This window comes from Trichoderma asperellum, chromosome 1 (assembly GCF_020647865.1).
Source record: "Trichoderma asperellum chromosome 1, complete sequence".
In the NCBI taxonomy this organism is placed as follows: domain Eukaryota; kingdom Fungi; phylum Ascomycota; class Sordariomycetes; order Hypocreales; family Hypocreaceae; genus Trichoderma; species Trichoderma asperellum.
In genome coordinates this window covers 3650129-3672461 of record NC_089415.1, presented here as the reverse complement: position 1 = coordinate 3672461, position 22333 = coordinate 3650129, and the positions used below count along the sequence as shown (strand labels likewise).

The 22333-nt window shown below is 51.9% G+C and overlaps 8 protein-coding genes across 8 annotated transcripts; 5 read left to right on the top strand and 3 right to left on the bottom strand.

Annotated features, from left to right (window-relative positions):
• Positions 1-239: 239 nt before the first annotated feature.
• On the top strand, positions 240-3641 carry TrAFT101_001151 (uncharacterized protein). Its single transcript, XM_066126253.1, has one exon. It carries the CDS (start codon positions 411-413, stop codon positions 2418-2420), a length of 2010 nt encoding a protein of 669 aa, XP_065982354.1. The 5' UTR covers positions 240-410; the 3' UTR covers positions 2421-3641.
• On the bottom strand, positions 3207-7358 carry FOX2 (bifunctional hydroxyacyl-CoA dehydrogenase/enoyl-CoA hydratase fox2). Its single transcript, XM_024904715.2, has 6 exons — positions 6557-7358; positions 6032-6458; positions 5146-5939; positions 4667-5077; positions 4218-4375; positions 3207-4052 (listed from the first exon to the last, which is right to left on the bottom strand). Exons 1-6 carry the CDS (start codon positions 6713-6715, stop codon positions 3326-3328), a joined length of 2676 nt encoding a protein of 891 aa, XP_024765393.1. The 5' UTR covers positions 6716-7358; the 3' UTR covers positions 3207-3325.
• On the top strand, positions 6716-7217 carry TrAFT101_011990 (uncharacterized protein). Its single transcript, XM_066129436.1, has one exon. It carries the CDS (start codon positions 6856-6858, stop codon positions 7180-7182), a length of 327 nt encoding a protein of 108 aa, XP_065982353.1. The 5' UTR covers positions 6716-6855; the 3' UTR covers positions 7183-7217.
• A 400-nt stretch (positions 7359-7758) lies between the features above and the next one.
• Positions 7759-9530, top strand: TrAFT101_001149 (uncharacterized protein). Its single transcript, XM_024899109.2, has 2 exons — positions 7759-8131; positions 8283-9530. The coding sequence occupies exons 1-2, from the start codon at positions 7825-7827 to the stop codon at positions 8879-8881; spliced, it is 906 nt and encodes a 301-aa protein (XP_024765392.1). The 5' UTR covers positions 7759-7824; the 3' UTR covers positions 8882-9530.
• TrAFT101_001148 (uncharacterized protein) lies at positions 8216-11383 on the bottom strand. Its single transcript, XM_024904716.2, has one exon. The coding sequence runs from the start codon at positions 10897-10899 to the stop codon at positions 9343-9345; it is 1557 nt and encodes a 518-aa protein (XP_024765391.2). The 5' UTR covers positions 10900-11383; the 3' UTR covers positions 8216-9342.
• Positions 11384-11900: 517 nt separating this feature from the next.
• On the top strand, positions 11901-13987 carry TrAFT101_001147 (uncharacterized protein). Its single transcript, XM_024904714.2, has 2 exons — positions 11901-12626; positions 12704-13987. Exons 1-2 carry the CDS (start codon positions 12497-12499, stop codon positions 13678-13680), a joined length of 1107 nt encoding a protein of 368 aa, XP_024765390.2. The 5' UTR covers positions 11901-12496; the 3' UTR covers positions 13681-13987.
• Positions 13988-14614: 627 nt separating this feature from the next.
• Positions 14615-18122, top strand: TrAFT101_001146 (uncharacterized protein). The gene is made up of 5 exons (XM_024902302.2): positions 14615-15160; positions 15223-15309; positions 15393-15469; positions 15543-17428; positions 17517-18122. Exons 1-5 carry the CDS (start codon positions 15105-15107, stop codon positions 17703-17705), a joined length of 2295 nt encoding a protein of 764 aa, XP_024765389.1. The 5' UTR covers positions 14615-15104; the 3' UTR covers positions 17706-18122.
• Positions 18123-18234: 112 nt separating this feature from the next.
• TrAFT101_001145 (uncharacterized protein) lies at positions 18235-21949 on the bottom strand. The gene is made up of 4 exons (XM_024905980.2): positions 20674-21949; positions 20179-20605; positions 19883-20095; positions 18235-19818 (listed from the first exon to the last, which is right to left on the bottom strand). The coding sequence occupies exons 1-4, from the start codon at positions 20922-20924 to the stop codon at positions 18565-18567; spliced, it is 2145 nt and encodes a 714-aa protein (XP_024765388.2). The 5' UTR covers positions 20925-21949; the 3' UTR covers positions 18235-18564.
• Positions 21950-22333: the final 384 nt, after the last annotated feature.

Below are 22333 nucleotides of genomic sequence, written 5' to 3'. Positions count from 1 at the left end.
AAGGCTAGACGGGCACGCCAGTTGAAAGGTGCTCTAGAATACGGTGTGCTGGTGCTGATCCTAACGGACTGGACTTCTGGTTACACGCACTAGCAGTACCCCGTACCTTACTCAAAATGCCCCCACCAACCAAGGTGCTACCACGGCTTGGGCATAGGCAACTAATCCACCGCCGCGCTCCTCGGATCCCGCTATCGCCATCCCCATCTTAAATATTATAATACAGGCACCGTTTCTATCATTCTCTCCCAAGAGAACAGCACTGTAACCGCACGTCATTACCATATCTGCGCGTATACAATAACCAACAGAAGACACCATCTCCCGTCCAAGACTCGGGCTCTGCAGAGGCCCCTACGTCTGAATCCTAGCCCATGCCATAGGGCACCGCTCCAGCATGAGCATCCGCCATGCCCCTGCCAGCGCTGCTCTCCTCCAACGATAGGTCGACATATTCCCTTGCATCGTCCTCGGGCAAGGCACGCTCTGTCCCGGCCGTCGACGGCGATATCCCGCCTGAGTACATCCACGACGAGGCCCAGCTGCCCTGCATCCCGCCCGAACGACCGGACCTGCGCGAGCTAAACTGCTGCCTCGAGGCCCTCGCGGCGGTGTTTCCCGATATCCAGATCGAGGTCTTTCGAGAGCTGCTAGGTAATTTCGATGGCGAGTCGAGGCTCGCTTTGGTGGCCGATGCGCTGCTGAAGAACCGCGCTACATGGGTCAAGGGCAGATGGAAAGTTGCCGGCCCTGAGAAGCCCAGTGGCAGCATCCACCGCGGAGAACGAGACAGGACACAAGCAGAAGCGGTTGGCGCCGTCAGTCGGCTCGTACCAAGAGCGGAGATCTTTCGGAGTGAGGGCTACAAGAATGCTGTGCGGACGCTTGCGTGGCAAGAGTTTAAAGGCTTGTCAAAGTCTACAATCAACGCGGTACTGGCCGAGTCCAACTACTCGTACCTGGACGCTCGGAGGACGCTTGTGACGCTGTCGTCCAAGTCATGGCGCTTCACACTCTCGTCGTTCATCATGAGGCGCAAGCCTGTGGCGACGGGCGAGGCAGACAACCACCCTCTTGTCCGCTGGCGCACGACCAGCCAAGGCTCGAGCATACCCACGATACGATCTACGGGAAACGCTGAGCTTGACCGGGAACTCTACGATGCTCTCGTCCGACCGCTGAAGGAAAAGGACAGGGAAGAGCGAATCGCCAAAGACCGGGCCACGGCGATGCGGCTGAACAATGACGAAGCCGAAGAAGCAGGCGCAGTTCACGAGTGCATGTGCTGCTTCACCACAGCCCCATTTGAGGAGTTTACGCACTGCAACAAGGACGCACACATGATTTGTTTCCGCTGCGTCCAGCTCTCCCTCAAGGAGGCCGTCTTCGGCCAGGGCTGGCAGAGCAGTATCATCCCCGAGACCGGGACGCTGAGGTGCATGGCTGTCGGCCATGATCAGTGCCCAGGCTACATCTCGTCTGAACACATGTGCAGAGCCATGTTGGAAGAGAAGAAGGGTGCCGAGATTCTGCATCAGCTAGACCAACGCCTTGCGGAACACGCCTTGATTGCCGCGAGACTATCGCTGGTACACTGTCCGTTTTGCAGTTACGCAGAGATTGATGACATTTATTTGCCATCCGAGAGGGCGAGAATGCGAGTTCGGATTTCTGGTGTTCTTCACCTACTGTTTCTCTTCCTTTGCTTCATTTGCGTTGTTCTCATCCTTCCTCTGGCTGTGCTCTGCTTCGGGGCCGTGTTGGCATTTACCTCCTGGGGACGGGTCTGTATGCGGATATCGACAGAGTGGAAGCACGCCATGGGGAGACACACTCGTCGCCGACGCGGTCTCCAGTTCGCCTGTCAGAACCCTGAATGTGGCCGAGTGTCCTGCCTCTCGTGTAGCAAGGTCTGGACGGATATCCACGTCTGCAACGAGTCGTCTCTGGTTGCGCTACGAACGCAGGTCGAGCAGGCCATGAGCATGGCCATCAAGCGGGTTTGCCCTCGTTGCAACACGTCATTTGTCAAGAACGCAGGCTGCAACAAGCTCACATGTCCCTGCGGCTACAAGATGTGCTACGTATGCCGTGCCGATCTCACCGAGGAAGGGTACCGACACTTTTGCGACCACTTCCGACCCGACGGCGACCCGCGGCCATGTCTGGAGTGCGACCGATGCAATCTGTGGGAGTCAGAGAACGTTGACCAGGTGCTGCAGGAGGCCCGCGAAGAGGCAGAACGAAAGTGGAAAGACACAGAGAAGAGAGACCTCTCGGCGCCGGAAAAGGCGTTTCTGGAGACGGGCATAGCAGCACGGCTGAGCAGCATGGGGAGTATTGAGCAAATCGTGTCGGCAGGGCAATTACCCTCGCTCGGAGAGTTTTTGGATGTTGTGGTTGAGACGCTTTTTGTGTGAGCGAGATGAGACATGGAACCAGCCAGTCAGTCATTGTTACTTTTTGGCGTCTTATCGGCGTTACTACACCTCTCTTGAGCGTGCCAAAATTTTTGGAGAGGGGAGCTTTCTTGATGTTCTCTTCCGATACCCATACCCGCTACATTACTATTCAAAGGTTGCTTCTGCGACGAACGGGTGTTTTAAAAAGCTTACGAAGACGGAGCGTTACGATTAAAGATATTGCTTCTTGCAGCGTCCTACATAAGCCAGGCGTCTGTGTAAAGGAGGATGAGATATCACTGTTCTCTGACGCTTTTCTTCGCTCGTCTTCTTTTTTCTTTTTCTTTGAAAGAGCATATTCATATGGATACCCGGTATTCATCACAAACACTTTTCTGGAAATACTTTCTACACCTCTTTTTCAGCTTGCCAGATTGGAAGAGCAAAAATTCCGCTTACTTCTTATTGCCCTGACTTGGGGGATATATCGCTTCTTACTATTATTTTCCTTTTATTACACGACTTTTCCTTTTCCTTTTTTTTTTCCTTTTTTTTTTCTTTTTCTCTTAATATTTTTTTTTTATCACTTTCTTTTCTTTTCTTGTCAGACAGCTGGATTGTTTTCATTTGAATGCATGGATATACATGTTCCTTGTAAGGGACTGAGCGCTTTTTGTTACTGAATCATTGACGTTATAATGGAAGGATGGATGATGGCTTGATTAATGAACGAATGAATGGAATGGATAGATTGTTTTTTCTTGGTTTGTTTTTTAACGTGTTTAAAGAGTGAAACGTTTTGAAATTTTTCTTTTTTCAAACTCGCGGCATTACATAAATATCGTATCTTACATATCCCATGATGATTTTTTTTTTTCCCTGACAAGCAACAACGACAAGGACAACAACATCTAGCCAGGCCATTATGCCAATTCAGCAGCCGCTCCCGCAATACACACCTTGCCAGTCTCCTTGACCTTGCACTGGAACACTATCTTCTTGCCCTCCCTCCACATCTCCGTTACGATTGTCTGTCCGGGAATCACCGGCCCCGCAAATCTCACCTTGACATTGCGGAACGCTCCAAAGCGATCATAGACAGCCTTGCCAGCCACGCCAAACGTGCACAGGCCGTGTAAGATGGGCGCCTTGAAGCCCCCCATCTTGGCAAACCCAGGGTCGATATGCAGCGGGTTGTAGTCTCCGCTGAGGCGGTAAACAGCAGCCTGATCCTCGCCCGTCGGCGACTCGACAACCTCGTCGGGAGCCCTCTTGGGAGGCTCATTCGCAGCAGTCGCCGCGCCGCGATCCTTGCCCTTCTTCTGGCCGTCAAAGCCGCCCGCGCCGCGGAGGAAGACGGTCATTTCGTTGTAGAAGACGTCCTCGCCCGTCTCGGCGTTGACGGTGGTGATGCCGGTCTTGACGATGGAGGCGCTGCCCTTGTCGACCACCTCGAGGAGCTTGCCGCGCGAGAGGAGGCGGCCGGAGGTGGGCAGCGGGAACTTTCGGATCTCGAGGTACTGCTCGCCGTGGAGCAGCATCATGGGCGAGAAGTTGGGCACGATGGCGTCGTAGTCAAAGGGCATCTCGGCGCTGAAGGGCGGGATGACGCCAAAGGTGGGGAGGACTTGGAAGTCTTCTGCACCCTCACTATTTTTTTGGAAGAAGAAAAAGAAACAATTGTTAGTAAAGAGGTACTCCATGTCGGCGCGTATATAGGGGGATTGGTGAATAGATGTTTTTTTGGGGTATGTGAACGTTGTGTGTATGTAGTTTTCACGTCAGATAGCGAGGCATGTATACAAGGTGGCTTACAAGACATATTTCAGCTCCTTTCGCTTGGCACCGACACCAAGGTTATACAGAATAACATCACGGTCTGTAAAGCTGTACTCGGTAGGGCTGCCCTCCTTTCCAAGAGCCTCAGCGATGGCAGTCAGATGTTCATTGCTGGCGGCTGGTTTCTCTTCGCGCTGGGAAGCAGAAAAATCACAAATTAGCACGGTTCTCTTGCGTGAATCATGAAAATTTCATTCTTTCATTCTGTGTGTGTGTTTTTTTTGTTCTCTTGGTAACATTTCTTCTTCATCTCTAGTGGCTATCCAATATGTACAAGTAGTTTTGGTAGATGATGGTAGTAGTTTGTGGTGGTGATACAGATCTGCTTCCATATCCTGAAGAGGTGGCAGATGGAGGAAACAGGAATTAAAAGGAAATGAAGAAAAATCTTGGAAAAAAATTTCGTACGTATCATGTTCTCATACCTTGTTCTCCATGTTGGCCATAATCTTCTCCAGGCCGTCCTGAGCCTTCTCAGGGTGGTCTGCGCGGCCATCATCAAAGTTGATAATCTTCTCCCAGTGCTTAACAACCTCCTCAGGAACCAGGGGAACGTTCACGGGGAAGCCGTGGCCACCGCTTCGCTGCCATCGGGTCTTGCCGACCCAACCGCTGCCGACCTCGTACAGGCCACCAGTGGGGTTAGGGCACTTGTCGCTGCTGAGGGCGAGGACAAGAGGAGCAATGTAGTCGGGCTTGAAGGCGTCAACCATCTCCTTGGGCATGATGGTGGCGGTCATGGCAGTACCGGCGTTGGGAGCAATGGTGTTGACGTAGATGCCGTACTTGAAGCCCTCAAGAGCAAGGGCACGAGAGAAGCCGAGAATACCGCATTTCTGTGATTCAAAACGTGTTAGCCAAACAGAATACTTTTCAAACATGTCATGTGGCGGGATCATCTTACAGCAGCGGCGTAGTTGGCCTGGCCAAAGTTGCCGTAGATACCAGAGGTGGAAGTGGTGTTGATGACACGGCCATACTTCTGCTTGAGGAAGTAGGGCCAGGCAGCCTTGGTAACCTTGTATGTACCGCGCAGGTGCACGTTCATGACTGGGTTCCACAGGTTGTCGTCCATGTTGGTGAAGGCCTTGTCACGGAGGATGCCAGCGTTGTTGACAACGATATCAACACGGCCAAAGGCGTCAATGGCGGCCTTGACGACGGCATCGCCGTCCTCAGCAGAAGCCTTGACACCGACAGCCTTGCCGCCGAGCTTCTTAATCTCCTCAACGACGGTATCGGGGTTGACGAGGTCGTTGACGACAATGGAGGCGCCGTGCTTGGCAAAGGCCAGAGCATAGGCACGGCCAATGCCGGCACCGGCACCGGTGATGAGGGCAACGCGGCCGGTGAAATCGAGCTTCTCGCCCTTGTCGCTGGGGCCCATCTTCATAGACTCCTCCAGGAGGCCCATGAAGTCGTTGGGGCCAGAGGGGTACTGAGGGTTGGAGAAGTCAATGACCTTGTTCCACTGCTTCAGGATGGCGCCGGGAGTGTAAGAGTCGTCGGCCTTGAGCAGGAGGCCGCTGGATCGCTCCCATCGCAGCTTGGCGACGTGGCCAGCACCGGCCTCGAAGATGCTGCCGTTCTCGGTGTTGTTGGAGTGCACCAGAACAGCAACGAGCGGCACAATCCACTCGGGGCGAAGAGCCTTGAGGACATCGGGGGGCATGACGGTCTCGGTCATTCGGCTCGCGGCTATTTTGTCGCTTCAAGTCAGTCTACTGCTTCTTTTTCTTCTTCTTCTTCTTCTTGCTTCTGCCAGTAATGCGTAGCTAGCTTATACATACCAATGGGGGCAATGACGTTGGACAGGATGTTGTACTTGGCGCCCTCCTTGGCCAGAGTCTCGGTGAAGCCAACCATGGCCAGCTTGGCGGCAGAGTAGTTGGTCTGGCCAAAGCTGCCAAACAGACCGGCGGCTGAGGCGGTGTTGATGACTCGGCCATACTTTTGCTTGCGGAAGTGAGGCCAGGCGGCGCGAGTGCACTTGTAGGCGCCGGTGACGTGCACCTTCATGATCAGGTCCCAGTCCTCGTCCTTGAGGTTCTTGAAGGCAATGTCGCGCAGGATACCGGCATTGTTGATGAGGATGTCGATGCGGCCAAAGTTCTGGATGGCGGTCTCGATGATGCGCTCGCCGTTCTCGACGCTGTCGTAGTTGGCAACGGCCTTGCCGCCGGCCTGCTTGATCTCGTTGACGACGACATCAGCGGCCTAAAGGAGGCTTCTTGTTAGCAAAAGCAAAGCGATTGTGGTTGCACGGCCACTGGATGGTAGCACTGGAGATGGAGCCGTTTCTTATTTTCACCGACCTTTGTAGAGTTTCCCTCGCCCTTGAAAGAGCCGCCCAGGTCGTTGACGACAACGCTGGCTCCTCGCGAGCCGAAGAAGGTGGCATAGGCCTTGCCCAGACCACCGCCAGCTCCGGTGATGACCACCACCTGGCCGTCGTATCTCAGCTGCTCAGACATGATGCTGTGAAATTCGTCTCGAAGCGACGCTGATGCAAAGAAGAAGAGACAAGGTATAATATGCTGTAAAGGACCTGGGGATGAAACAGCAAAGAGGATGGGATGGGGGGGTATCTAGAGGAGAGCGCGAGTAGGAGAAGATGGGAGGAGGAAATGGAAGAGGAGAAGAAGAAGGAAAGCGATGTGATGTCAAGCTCGGCACGGTTCGTCTTTTAAATCCAGACACGCAAGAGGCGGACGGACCGGGTCAACAGCACCGCAGCGCAAAAGGTGTGTCGATGCCTCGGCTGAGCTGCGGGAGCGGGTACCGTGGAACTTGGAGCACCGCGATTTTGTACCGAGACCGAGGGGGATTTCCGGGGGGAGCGCTAGGCTGGATGCGGGCCTGGGGGGGAGAGGATGGAGAGGATGGAGGCGTGTTCACATGCTTTTTGGGCGTTGAAATCTGGGGTATTGCCATGTATTGAGCTGATGCATGCTTTGTGCGTGGATTGGATGGAGGACGAGTGAGTGCGGATCAGGCCATTCACGTGTCGGTGTCGGTCTGCTCGCAGCCAGTAGATGGATGAGCTGCTCTTCTTTTTGGCTTGTGCCGTAGCAATACCTGCCGCTACCGTTGCTTGCCGACGCCAGTGATGCAATGATCCGTACCTCTCTTGTGTCTGGTTTAGGTAATTATGCTGGCTCTGAGCCTAGCATTCCCCAGTTGCCCTATATTTCATCGCCATCATCACCCAAGCTTCACATGCCCAGGCCATGCCTCTGTCAGCTACTAGTGCTGCTGCAAATTAGTATATATAGTAGCCTACCCTCTCCACAACCTACACACAAGTGTGTGCATTAATAGAAGCCAAATGCATGCATCCATCAATCAATCCGTCGGCTCCGGGGACCGGCAGCCCGCCTTGGCTGCTCCGAAGCGGATATTAGAGCTGCCGCGACGGCGCAGTACCTATTACCCGCTCCTCTCATAGTGGCAGCGGCAGCATGTAGAAACCATCTCCTCTTTTATATAGATGAAATACAACAAAATAAAAATAAAACACACATCATTCAATACTGTACAACTCACACACTTCAAAATAGAAAGCTAGAAAAAAAAAAAAATCATGGCCCCTTCCTTCACAGACGACAAATCCCCAATATGCATCCCCTTCATCCTCAACCATCTCAAGCTACACCAACAAGCAGCATCTCACAGCCAGCCGCCGCCGCCGCCCCTCATCATCGGCCTCAACGGCATCCAGGGCGTTGGCAAGTCCACTCTCGTCGTGCCCCTCGCCGAAGCTCTCGAGCGGAAGGGCATCCCCACGCTGGTCTGCAGCATCGACGATTTTTACCTGGCGCACGAGGACCAGGTAGCCCTGGCGCGGGCGAATCCCGATAATGCGCTGTGGCAGGTTCGCGGAGAGCCAGGTATGTACATGTACATGCCACTTACACGCACATCGTCTACCTTAGTACCTTATACATCATGATATATGATATCAATCCACATAACCACTCCCAATCCATTCTATTTGTTATGCTACCTACACAACTCTTGTCTCATAAAATCACATCTCAGGCACCCACGATATCCCTCTCCTGAAATCCGTCTTCTCCTCTCTCCTCCGCCACGAACCAACCTCTCTCCCCCAATACGACAAGGCCCTCTTCTCCGGCCAAGGCGACCGTCTACCGCCCTCATCATGGAAACCCATCAACCAAAGCAACAGCAACGTTCCTCTCCAAGTCATTATCCTCGAAGGTTGGTGCGTCGGTTTCCGCCCCATCTCCCCCTCCGCCATCTCGGCAAAACACGCAGCCCCCAGCAGAACCCTCCGCCAGCACCGTCTCGAGCATCTTCTGGCCATCAACGAGAAGCTCAAGGAGTACGACCAGGTGACCGACATGTTTGGCGCCTTTCTGCACATTGATTCTGAGAACATCGAGTACGTGTACGACTGGCGACAGGAACAGGAGGAGCACCTCCGCCTGGCGAGGGGCGATCCCAACGCCGGCATGACCAAGGAGCAGGTCGTTAAGTTTGTGGACGCTTATTATCCGGCTTATGAACTTTACTCGGAGGGTCTGCGGAATGGTCTTTTGCCTGACAGTCCCGGAGCACAACTGCGGATGATAGTTGGCCGCGATAGAAAGGTGAAGCAGGTTGTTGAGATATAAGCTCTGAAGGATAATAACGACACGATAATGATGGCCATGCGGGAACCTAGGAAGAGTGTAACAGAGGGGAAAAGGATGAAAGAAGTGTTTTTTTTTTCTTCCTCTTTTCTACGTAGTGTCCTTCTTTGGAGACCGGTAGAATTTTAGATAACGCAAGATGAAGAAACCTCAACTAGGACATTTCCATTATATCCCACAACAATCTCTACTCCCTCAAGTCGACCGTTTGTTAACTTTCAACGCCTAAGTTTTGCCTCGCTACCATTCCTCCAGGTTCAGAGATATACTCCTTGCCATGGCCAGTGTTTCCCCATTCCATCCGGTCAAGCCTAAACAGAATCATAATAGTAAAAAAAAAAGAAAAAAAAAAGAATTCATTCGAATACGCCAAACTCCTGCTCCAAAATGCCAGTGACAAATAATGCAAGCAAATTAAAAGTAATTCCAATCACAGCCAAAACTCACTTGGCGACCTGCTGGCTGCCCTCCTTAGTGTTAACCACACGCAAGCCATCCTGCTTCATTTTGGATAGCTTCTGGTCGATTGCCTCCGTCTGCAGCCGGACAGCTTCTTCTCGAGAAGCTGCCTCTTGTTCAAACTCCTGTATCATTCGACGCTTGTTCCGTCTGGCCACCCGCAACTTGTGCATAATCTCGCCGAACCGGTCAGCGAACCAATCCCCAGCTTCTTCCCAGTCATCGGCATTCATACTTTTGAACATGACGTGCTGCTCCTCCTCAGTCTGGTGTTGGTATTGCTCCAGCTTCGCATTGAGAGTGTCCGCACTGCCGCCTGCACCAACATGCGCCGTTAACTTGGAGGGGTCAAAGTCGAATGCTTCTTTTTGGAGTTCAGCGTAGTTCATGTTGCTTAAAGCCATATCATCATAGTCAAGGCTTTGCCTTCTCCGCTTCCTATCTTTTGGCGCCGACGGCCTAAAAGGTGGCATGGTTGTTGTAAAGGCGTTCTCGAAAGCAGCTCGTTGTGGCGATAAGAGGTGCCTCCTCATTCTCGGAGTTTCGCGTCCATCTTCACGCCCGCCTATGGTAGACGTGCCATCATCTTGGTCTCTATTCTCGTCTTCATCAATGAGCTCTATCCTTCTGCCTCCCATCTCCACCTCTGCTAGCCCCTGGAATCTGGACACAGGGCGGCCACCCTCCTCTCTGTCTCTCAAGTATCGCCCCCTGTTGTCATAGGCAGGAGATGCACTCCTCTTTTGTCTATCGTCATAGTCGATTTGCTTCGCTCTTGGCACATGTCGAAGCCTAACTTCGCGCAACGGCAGATTGGGTTGTTTCTCTGGCGATGACTCTGGTCGAGTGTAGCTTGTTCGATAATTTGGGGCGGGTCTGCTATATCCATTGGCGGCGCCTCTATTAAAACCGTCGTTCATGTAGGAAGGGTTGTGATGCTTGGTGCCCGAGACCGGTACAACCTTCATGCGAAGATCCTCTCCAATCTGAAAGGCGAGACCGCCACTGGAAGGAAATTTCTTGTCAAAATTGTAGCGAGGAGGAGCTCTCACAATGGGAGCAGCAGATGTAGTGGCAGGAACAGCGACAGTGGGCCTCTTTTGGGTTATTGGATCCGGCTCGGCCTCTGATGGCTCGTACAGCGGCGTCGTTAGGCCTGAATTCATAAAGCTGTCGCCCAATTGGGAGCCGGTAAAGATATCGATATGACGGCTGGACGGAGACTGCGAATGAGACTGCTGCACTGATTCGGGCGGCGGCTGGCTAAATCTCCGCTGGTGTACGGCAGGCTGGCGAGCATTTCCATTCGGCACAGGCACTCGAGCGCTGTCTGCCAGCTCTCTTCGCTCTGCGACGGACGTGAGAACCGGAGCAGAGCTCTGATAGCGCCCTGGCTCGCGGCTCTGCTGTGTTGCCGCAGTTGCGGGCACATCGATATTCGCATTGGAGTTGATGTCGTTGTCGGATCTGGGGCGTGCAAACATCTGCAGCCGACTTGATCGCTCCTTCAACGAAGCCGGCATGGCTGCTGCTTTTTTCATTTGTTTAGGCGAGAGCGCCAGCAGCAAAAGTGTGCGGGCGCAGCTTTTCTCGTCGACTCGGTGAAATGGTATAGCTCGATACGTTTAGATTGAGGGTTCGTTTCCCGTAAGAACTGTTGAGGCGAGAAAAGAAACAAATGTGTTGGCGAAAGAAGCGCGATGAAGAAGAATTGAATCGGTGGCCAGCCCGTGTTTGGGAGGGAAGGATCGAGCGGTGACAGCGCCAAATGCAAGCACTAAAAAAGAGTAGGTTGATAAAACAGAGAGAAGCGATATCCAGGTATGCTCCGATAAGGGAAAACAATGGCATTGGGTGAAGCATTAAATAAAGAAGGGGAGAAGACAAGAGATGATGATTGTGCGGCAGCTCGAATGATGCGCGCAAAGCGACGCCGGTGCTTGATCGATATCCTACAAGCCCGCTATCGAGACGAGGCTGTACTGCAGCTTGGCGCCCAACAGCAGAGCCCGCGTCCAGCTGTCACAGTCGCCATGCCAGCAAGCTTAGCGCCCGAGTGTTGCGCGCCGGGGCAGCAGGAGAGAAAAACAGGCGCGCTATCAGGTGACGTGTTAATTGGGCCGCGGCAGTACAGTAGTGCAACAGAGACACAGAGATACGTACTGCCGGTACTTGATAGCTTGTAACTGCGCCGTGCCGTCATAGAACGATTAGTTTTGCGCTTGGGATTATGGGGCGGCGCTGGAGCAGCCCAATCCCGCTACTGTTGCTCTATTATACGGTAGTACGTAGTGCTTCTACTTGTAGCTCCGCCAAGAGTGCTTCCGACGACCCGGCGTCGTAAACGCTTCGCATGCTCCATGCAAGTCTTGCAAGGTACATCGTATTGCTGCGTGGTGTGCCGTACAGTAGTACCTCCTACCACGCTCATGCATGTTTTACGTACTGCATCACAATCACAAAAGAACGTCTCCACCCGGATCCGGCACTGGCTGGACATCTTGTCGTTGCTTTCCAGAATCTTGGGTCGTCAGAGGCTCTCGGGACCCGGACCAGCTTGTGATCGCCCCGATTAGTGCCTGTGGGCGGTGACTCGAGGACTAACTCCGGTTGGCTCTAGCAGCAGCGCCTCTCCAACATTGTGTTCCATTCCCTTTTCTACGACCGGAGAATATGGAGCTCTGCCGGCTCAGCTGCGCCGAGCAATCTCGAGATCCCGGTTTTTCAAGGTTTTGCTGCTAGGCGTGCCGTAGGCCATGCTAGCACCGCTGCGCATGCACTCGCCCTTCGAGGCTCCCCTTGTTCGCAGCTCTCTCCACCGGGACGGCTTGGCAGGCGTGGCCTCGTGCGTGCCCTGCCAGATTCTGCCTTGAAGCGTGTGACCATCGGCCCAGCGTCTCTCCAGCCTGTCGACGCACTTCCACCCTCGTCAAGCCTCACGCCTATTCATACAACATGCTACTCTAGCCTTATATCTCCCTATACAAGGCGGCGCCTCCGTGACACGCCAATTGCTGTATTAATTAATCTTTTTCCTCCAGCCCGAGTCCGTTAGGAGTGTGCGCCGTCCTTCACTTACAAGCTTCAAACCGCATCTCTGTTGCTGCTAGGGAATAAAAAAAAAACAAAAAAAAAACAATGACGTCTTCGACGCCCCAGACGGAGGCTGGGCCGTCGACCTCGTCCAGATCCCCCCCTTCCACAAGGCCACTGAGCACCTCAACAGACTTCATAAATCCTCGCTTGCGTACTGCGCGAACATTGCCCCGTAAGGACCACTTTGCGACTGTACCGGTGACTCCGGGCTGCCAGAAGCAAATACTAACATCCTCCCTCTCTCCATAGCCTGGGTTGTCGCCAACGATGAGCGACGTGGACCGATTACCGAAGAGCAACAGCGATTGCTCAACCCCCCTCAACGCTCTACCGCGCCTCAGCGCAATTCCATCCCCCAGCCACCCCAACGACGAGTCTCGAAGGACGGGTTCGTCTCTTGGGATGACCCTAAGCTGGGACCTCCCCAGAACGAGCGCGGCCGTATACCACACCTGTTCAAGTATGGACGAGCATCGGCACGAGGAAGAAAATGGGATCACCTTCGATCCGCTGAGCCCGTTATAGTTTCGTCCCACCCTTCCATGTTCCAACAGCCGTCAGTTTCGTGGGCAGATTTCATACGGTCATCGGCTTGGGGACGCCCTCGGAACGAACAGAGCGAAATCATCGACATTGAGGCTCTCAACCAGCTGCAGCCCAACTTCAACAAGGAGACGGAGTTGCCTTTGCACGCAGCCGATAAGCACGACCGGCGGCGCAAATCTGCCTTTTCTAAGCGTGTATGGGGGCAAATGCTCAACAGTTCCCTCTCTCCCTTGCTCTTCCGATTGGTCGTCATCATCATGTCCACGGTAGCTTTGGCGATTGCTATAAGAATGTTTCAGCAGGAAACCAAGGTCTTTGGCGACGGTTCTGAGCGCACGCAGTCTATTTTCGCAATTGTGGTAGACTGTGTATCTATCCCTTTCAACGGATACATGATATGGGACGAGTATACGGGGAAGCCGCTTGGGTTGCGCTCTGCCACCTCCAAAATGTCTCTCATACTGCTGGACCTGTTTTTCATCATCTTTAAGTCAGCATGCACAGCTCTAGCGTTTGAGCACGTCGTCTACCACCAATTTGGCGACCAGGATATCCTTGGGTTATCTGAGGGTCTTGCATCCGTCATGCTTCTCGGCCTTGTAGCATGGACTGCGAATTTGACCGTCAATATTTTCCGAGTGGTTGAACGGCTTGGGGGCCGCGAGGAGGAAACTAGGTGAGGGTACTAGAGTGCCAGAAGTGCCAGACAACGTACATTCGAACAGAAGCGTCAGCAGCGTACATATTCGTACACCTATTATACATTGGGATTGGTTTGTCTGTTTTTCATGGGTGGGTCTCGTTCTCAGCGTTTTATCATTTTTTTCGGGGGCTGGACTCTGTATGGCGTTACAAAAGCGGTGCAACTAACATGCATATCATTACGAAATGAACGAAGTTTGATGAATAGATGGTTGGGCGCTCTGCTTGTGTATGCCATCAAGCTAATACTTGTACTCTACATGTACATGAGATAAAGGTTACACTATAATGCTTATTTCATCTTGTAATGTTTCTCTTCTCCTAGTCGCGGGTGTAGTGTTGTGGATGTTTTATGTCTAGTAGAGGTCATCATATCGAGTGGATGTGGTTATATCCAATTAACGCTACTACATCTAGGAGATGTCATCATCTCTAGTAGATTCTCTACTTATATCCAGAGTCAGAGTTTGTTATAAACTCTACAAATACCTATGCAGCTTGATAACCATTCTATGCCAACGCCATGTGGTCAACAGCACGGCCGTCACAGACACAGACGCAGCCGCAGGAAATGGACTCATAGCCTCTCCGAGTTATTTGCGTCACAAAAATTTAGTCATCAATGTCTCTTCCCCTTCTTGTGGCTGCATCTCCACCAACGGCTGCTGCGATACCATCGCTGGCCATTGTCCAAGGCAGCAGCAGCAGGCAGCCCCAGCATAGTGAATTAGCAGCAGTGGTGGTCCCTTGCTGAGTGCATTAGTCGCGCCAACAGGCACAAAGGCGGCCCCCAAAAAGGCCAAAAAGGCGGCTGGACAAGGCAGAAACCGGCGCTAAGCCGCTTCCAGCTGGCCCGGAGCCTTGCAACGTGCTCCAGCACAGCAGCCGCAGCAGCTTTGGCGGATGTTGGCTTTGGCTTTGGCTTTGGCTTTACTGCCTGATTGATCCCTCATCATTACGTCTTTGGCCAAGCTCCTCGCAGCCTCCCTGGACTGCCCGTTTCTTCCTCCTTCTTTCTTCCATCTCCGTCTTTGCGGCGAGTCCAGTCGAGGGAGCAGCAAACGCGCCTTTTTCTACTTCCTCGCGTCGAGCTCAGCCGCGCCGTGCTTTGCCCGCTTCGAACCAATACAGCGACCCACTGCCTCGCCGGCTGATGAGGCGTGAGCATCACCGCTGAGTTTCGTCGCCCAAACAGCCTTTCCGAGAACCCGCAGCCCGTCCCCAACGCACCACAGCGCTGCCGTCGACGCAAGGCCTGTTCTCTCCCCATCTCCACCGCCTCGCTCTTTTCGAAATCCCCAGCTGAAGAGGCGGCCCGTCTGCTGCTTGCGTCGCCAACCAGTCCACCCACGCGAGCCGCAGAGCGTCACTCTTCACCCCGCCTTCCGCCTTACGCTTCGCCATGGTGACCAGAATGGGGATGCCTCCGGTGCCCAACCGCGAGGACATCAATGCAACGTGAGTCGAGGCTGATGATCGGGCAATGCAAGCCGCCGGCAAGACATTAACCGCCGCTGTAGATGGAAGTACCTCGAGGATGGCATCACCCGAATCATGACCGATCTCGAGCAGGGCATGGACATGCAAATGTACATGGGAGTGTATACGTACGTGGCCTCGTGAATCTCATTCCTGCTTTTCGCTTTGCATCCTCGCTCGGATTCAGACTCGACTGCTCACACTGCCATAGCGCCGTCCATAACTTCTGCACTTCACAAAAGGCCGTTGGCCTCAGCGGCCCGAGCATGACCACCAGTCATCGTGGAGGTTCGTCAACGTTCCATCTCCCCCGAGCCAAACTCCCGCTAACATACTTGCTTCTTTCTTCCCCGTTGAATAGCACACTTGCTAGGTGAAGATCTCTACAACCATCTAATCCAATATCTCCAGAAACACTTGGCGGCCCTCGTTCAGTCGTCCAAGTCGCATACAGACGAAGCCCTATTGGCCTACTACATACGGGAGTGGAACCGATACACCGTCGCTGCGAAATACATTCACCACCTGTTCCAGTATCTTAATAGGCACTGGGTCAAACGGGAAATTGACGAAGGCAAGAAGAACATATACGATGTGTACACCCTGCATCTTGTTCAATGGCGAAAGGTGCTGTTTGAGCAGGTATCCGAGAAAGTCATGGACGCCGTTCTCAAATTGGTGGAGAAGCAGAGGAGTGGTGAGACTATTGAATACGGCCAGATCAAACAGGTCGTCGATTCGTTTGTCTCTCTCGGACTGGACGAGGCCGATCCATCCAAGTCGACTCTCGACGTCTACCGCTTCCATTTCGAACGCCCTTTTTTGGCTGCGACCAAGGAGTTCTACCAAGCCGAGTCCAAGCAGTTTGTGGCTGAGAACAGCGTCGTCGAGTATATGAAGAAGGCGGAGATGCGATTAGCTGAAGAAGAGGAGCGTGTCAATATGTACTTGCACGGGGACATTGCCATCCCGTTGAAAAAGTGCTGCAATCAAGCTCTCATCGCCGATCATTCGGCACTGCTTAGGGAAGAGTTCCAGGTGCTTCTGGATAACGACCGGGAAGAAGACATGGCGAGAATGTATAGTTTACTATCTCGCATTCCTGATGGGTTAGATCCACTGCGCACCAGATTCGAGACTCATGTGCGAAAGGCAGGCTTGGCCGCGGTTCAAAAGGTTCAGTCGTCTGAAGGGGACAAGTTAGAACCCAAAGTCTATGTCGATGCCCTGCTTGAGATTCACACTCAGTATCAGGGCTTAGTCAAGCGAGCCTTCAACGATGAACCCGAGTTCACGCGGTCTCTAGATAATGCCTGCCGCGAATTCGTCAACCGAAACGAGGTGTGCAAGTCTGGCTCTAATAAGTCTCCCGAGCTGTTGGCCAAGTACACAGATGTTCTCTTACGAAAGAGCACCACAAGCATTGAAGAGGCGGATCTGGAGCGGACGCTGTCTCAGATTATGACCGTCTTCAAGTACATTGAGGACAAGGATGTTTTCCAAAAGTTCTATTCCCGTATGCTGGCCAGGAGACTGGTACACAGCAACTCTTCGTCCGATGATGCCGAGACAAGCATGATTTCCAAGCTAAAAGAAGCTTGTGGATTTGAATACACTAACAAGCTTCAGCGTATGTTCCAAGACATGCAAATTTCAAAGGATCTAAACAAGGAATTCAGAGATCATCTAGAGAGCGTCGGCAACGCAAAGGCTGTAGACTCAACCTTCTCCATTTTGGGAACTGGTTTCTGGCCGTTGACGCCGCCGAGCACTCACTTTGACCCGCCTCCGGAGATTGCTGCAGAAATTGAGCGATTCGTTCGCTTTTACAAGCACAAGCATGACGGCCGCAAGCTTACCTGGCTGTGGCATCTTTGCAAGGGTGAGATCAAGGCCGGTTACTGTAAGAACAGCAAGACGCCCTACACTTTCCAGGTCTCAATCTATCAAATGTCTATCCTCCTCTTGTTTAACGAGAACGATACATATTCATACGACGACATTTCTAGCGCTACCCAGCTGAGCTCAGAGGTGCTCGATCAGGCACTAGCTGTTATTCTCAAGGCCAAGGTGCTGCTGATGGACGGCGGCGATAAGCCTGGGCCTGGCAAGACATTCCGTCTCAACTATGATTTCAAGAGCAAAAAGATAAGAGTAAATCTTAACCTTGGCGGTGTCAAGGAGGCGAAGCAGGAAGAGGTCGAGACAAACAAGACTATCGAAGAGGACCGCAAATTAGTCTTGCAGGTAAGCTAGCTTATCCCCCTCCCCCCTAACCTCATACTTGTTTGTCCCCTCCATGATGAAATGCCAAATGCTAATCTATGTTCAATAGTCCGCGATTGTCCGTATCATGAAGGCTCGAAAGAAGATGAAGCACACGCAACTAGTGAGCGAGACCATCAACCAGATCCGTTCTCGCTTCGTCCCCAAGGTTGGTGATATTAAGAAGTGTATAGAAATACTCCTGGACAAGGAGTATCTGGAGCGTCTGGACGATGATGAATTGGGCTACTTAGCATAAAATTATTCGTTTTTTATTACCTCCGGTAGAAAACTTTTACGGAGATTTTGTTAACAGGCATCATTTGCTTTATATCTTCTCTTTTTTTTTTTGCCACCCCCTTCGATATAGGCATGTTTAATCGCCGAAGAAAAAAAGGAAACAAATTTACACCCTTCTTTGCACGCCCAAAACGGTTATTATATCATCCGTAGATCCTTTCATATTGTTCTTGGGATTGGAACTAGCAAGAGTGGTACTGAGGCATGGGCCGTCTTCTATTTTTCTTTCCATGTCTGCGTTTCTCTCTCTTTACTTGCACGCTTCTTCTATTTCTTCATAGTGGTGATCATGGTGGTGATGCGCCTACAGTAGCTTAATAGAGAATATATGACCTTGGATTCTTGATGTGCCTCCGCTGATCGCATTGATAGTATCTGAAAAAAAAAAAAAAAAAAAAAAAAAAAAAAAAAAAAAAAAAAAAAAACTGTGTCTTGTATAGTAGATGCATCTTAGATAGTAAATGCATTTTTAACAGTAAATAGGCTTTGTTTGGTATAGGAATTTGATATATTGTATTCTTCTCGTCGATGAGGTACTTTTCGTTTCCAAATCCAATGTAGCAGCCCAAGCCCATCAATGCCATTTCTCATTCATCATGTCCTGTTATTTCCCTAGCTCTTTCTTTCTTTCTTTCTTCTTTCTGTTTCTGGTCCAATGTCCCTCGTCATCCGTTTCGTATATCAAATACACTGTCTATCTAAATATATATATATATCCAAATCATGCTTCCTTTTGCTCTCTTATAAAAACACACAAGCAATAAAACAAACGCAACAAAACAAAACAAACAGCCTCCCTCTTTAATGCACATCACTGTTTAGTCTCTAAGCTTCGCCCCACCATTGCCAACCACTGACTCCTCGTGAAAGCCATCGTCAAACTCCCTAGGGTATTGTGTCAAAGGGGCCGACACATCAGCGCCTGAGGAACCCGTGCCAGGTCGGTCGCTGTCTGCGGCGGAGAGGATGCTCTCGCTAAAGCTCCCCTGCGTCATCGGCCTGTAGGCCTCCGTTGAGTTGCCTCGTGAAGAGCCAATCATGTTGACAAACTGATAGTCTTTTTCGATGGGGCTCGTGGGCATCGAGGCCGTTTGATCAGCAGTCTTCTTTTTACCCCAGCTTGCACCCCATCCGCCATTTTTGCGCTTCTCGCCAGCCCACGAGGTCCAGCTTGCCATGTAAGCGCTGGCTCTGCTGCTCACAGTCGGTGTTTCTGGCGCCTTGGTGGCATCTGTGTTGCCGTTGCCGTTGCCGTTGCCGTTGCCGTTGCCGTTGCCGTTGCCATTACCATTGCTGTTTCCGTTGCTGTTAGCTGCATTGGCTTTGGCAGCTTCTTCTGCGCGACGGCGCTGTGCCTCCCGCATCTGCTCCACGTCGTTATACAGCCTGTTTAGCATTGTTGACGCCTTCTCCCGACCAGCAGCAAAGTTTCGTCCCAGAATATCACGACCTTGGGCGAGGCGTTCATCTATATGAAGCTCTTTCACTTGCTCCGCTATACGCCTTTGAACATCTTCGATGGTAAGGCCACCGGCACAGGGGTGCCTCGGCTCAGAAACAGAAAAAAGATTTGTATCAGTATGAGCGTCCCACATGCGATAGTTCTCCGTGCGTGACCACGCCTCCACCCAATCAAGGCCAAAGTCGACGGCGGGGTCACTTTCTGCTGTGTTGCGAAGGGCCGCAGCATTGGAAATGAGATAATTGTGGAACTTGACTGAGGATATAAGGCCAATGATGTAGGCTTCAAACTGGGCCCGAATGTATTCTTCGCTTCCCGCATATTGCATCGTCTTTGGGGTGCTAGGGTTGGACTCGTCCCAAGTGTCATTAACTGCGAGGGTTAAATTGTCGATCCACCTTCTGTCTGCTGCAGTTAATGACAGTGCCGTTCTCAAAGAAGGCGACGTAATATTAATCGTGTTGTCATCGAGGTTAATGATGATATCGCTATAGCGGTCTTTTTGTTGGAGAAGAAGTGAATTGGTGCTACCAACAAGGTATGATTTGGTGCCGACGTCGGCCAGTAGATCAAGCTGCTGCAATGGGGTATATGGGCCAAACATGCTTCCCTAAGTTCAATTATACGTAAGAACAGGACACTCTTAGGAGCGAGGAATGAGCGGTAGTGCATACTTTACCAAATATCTGCAATGGCAGTCCCATAAAAGTTAGGAGTGAATTGCGATTACTACTTTGTAGACTTGTCGGTTGTGCGAGCTTCTTTTCGTGGTTGTTTAATTCAGGATCCGCACAATCTTGAAGGTTTCGAATGAGTCCGGGTATCAATGAAATAAGAGAAAATTGGACCATGCATAACCGATCACATCGCGATCCGAAGAAAAGCATCTACGCCGGTTGTTAGCATGTCCGTTCCCCCCGCAAAAGACAACCATCCGCAAATAGCTTATATGAATGTGAAAACTACTGACTTTGGGCTGAAGAAGACAGCATTTGAGCAACACCAATGCTTGCGATTTGAACTCGTGGATAAGCTCGCGCAGACTCATACCCAGGTACTGGTCACGCTGAGCCTCCTCTTGCAAGATACCCCGGGATTTTTCATCCGCGAGGCTTTCCTGGAACCTGTGCAAAATTTCGACATCTGTAAACTCTCGCTGCGCAAACCATGCCTGCGTGACTACGCTCAGGCGCTGTCTCAGCATGCCAAAGAACTGGGGACTGTCGGCGATGACGACAACCGCCTTCTGGACGGTTGAACGAGTTACATCGGCAGGCCGGTTTATAAGTTGCGAGGAATCGAGTTGGCGAGTGCATGATATACCGAAAAGAGATGTCGCCGGCTCATCGTCCGTCTCGGGTCGTAGTAACGTAAAGTAGGAGAAGTCTTCTTCCGAGCTATGAATAGTAGTCAGCGCGCCGTCCTAGTATTCGCAGTGCAACGAAGAGGAAAGATGATGGCATACGCATGCGCTCCGTCACTCAGCGCCATGAACGGCAGCAGAGTCCAACCATACTTGACAGCCGGATCAACGCCTTCTTCGACTCCAAACCAGCTCTCAACCTCAGGGCCCCGCGCATGATGGAAGCCAACGACAGTGACCAACGGTGTAAAGCTGGTCAGGAAGGGTGTAGTGGGTATCGTAGGGGTAATTGGCGACAAGACAGTCTTGAATTCGACCCCATTGGGCGGGACCTTGATTCTGTCGGTGCTCATGATGCCGTCTGGTATCGCTGATGCGCGCGATGCAAGCCCAGCCGAGAACAATATCCTGCAGCTCAGCGCCGCTATGGAGATGCCATGCGCTCGCTTCCAGCAAGCTCAGTTACCGGCACGGCCTCGAACCTTTCGAATTCGGGGAATTCGGCCGTATCGCAGTCGTCACTGGGAGTGGCTCGATGGAGGAGCGGTGGCAGCAGCAAAGACTAGGTATTTGGCACAGCAAGTCGGTGTGGCGAAAAGGCGGGATATGAGATTGACACAGGCCTGGAGTTGTAAGCCGCTCGCAACTTCAGACTCAGTTCGGTTCGGCCGTCGCTCTGTCACGATGATGGAAACCTGGTGCAAAGGACAGGATCGGTTCGCCTTCGGACGCAGAGCCAAGGGGGGCAGAACGGTCGCGCGCGTCTGTCTTCCTGCAAGGTGAATTGGCAGTGGCGGGGGATCCCTGAAGGTTTCGGAGCCAGACAAGGGTATGGAGAATATTTCTAGACTGATGGTGAAACCAATTCAGTTCAACCTATTTTGTAGGATGGATGAGGCACGAGTCCTTAAAAAGAGGCTTTTATTACGAGAGGAACTGGCGAGACAATGTGAATGTTGACTGGCAGTATAAATGCAGCTCTGGTGATGCTGAGACCGCCTCTACCCAGCCAGTCGGTCTGGTTGGGGCTGCAGCTGGTGAGATTGAAGCGCTGACTGTACAGGCACAAGACCCGCCATACAGAGTACAGAGCAGAGACGATCTGCTGTAGCTTCTGCGCTTGTACTATGACTCGAAGTGGCCCACTGAAGAGGTCGAACAACCGAGGCGGCGCCAACTTAATAATTGCTGGGAAAGTTTGTTGGTGTGCAGTGCGCGGAGTAAGGAGAGCAGAAAGATTAATGCTGGAAAACGATTGAATCGTGATGCATGATTAATGCTATTTGGACTTTTTCTGTCTGAAGCAAAACTGGGAAGATGTTGCCTTCACTGCGGCTTTGAAGGACAGCGTCACGTGCAGAAGTGCCTGAGGCAGAGCAGATGGAAAGACTACAGCGCAGCGATATACTTACTACCTACTAGGTAGATTCTACGGTATGAGTATGGAGTGACAGCCGATAACTTACAGATCAATCCTCCACATAAACACTGAATGGTGTTGATGGTGATGGTCTTGTGAGCACCACCAGGCCTGTGCATCGCAGCGGTTGAAACATGCTCTCAGCACGGCACCCACCATCACCGATCCATCTCCGAACCCCATGAGCAGAAACAGCCAAAGACTGGATGTGGATGCAGAGCCAGAGTCAAAACAAGAGTAGAGCAAGAAAGAAAAAGCCCTTCCAACTGCAGGTCGACAGGATTCCACGTCAACAACCCTCGCTTCTCATTCCCAAAGTTTTCTTCTTTTCCTCTTCCTCAT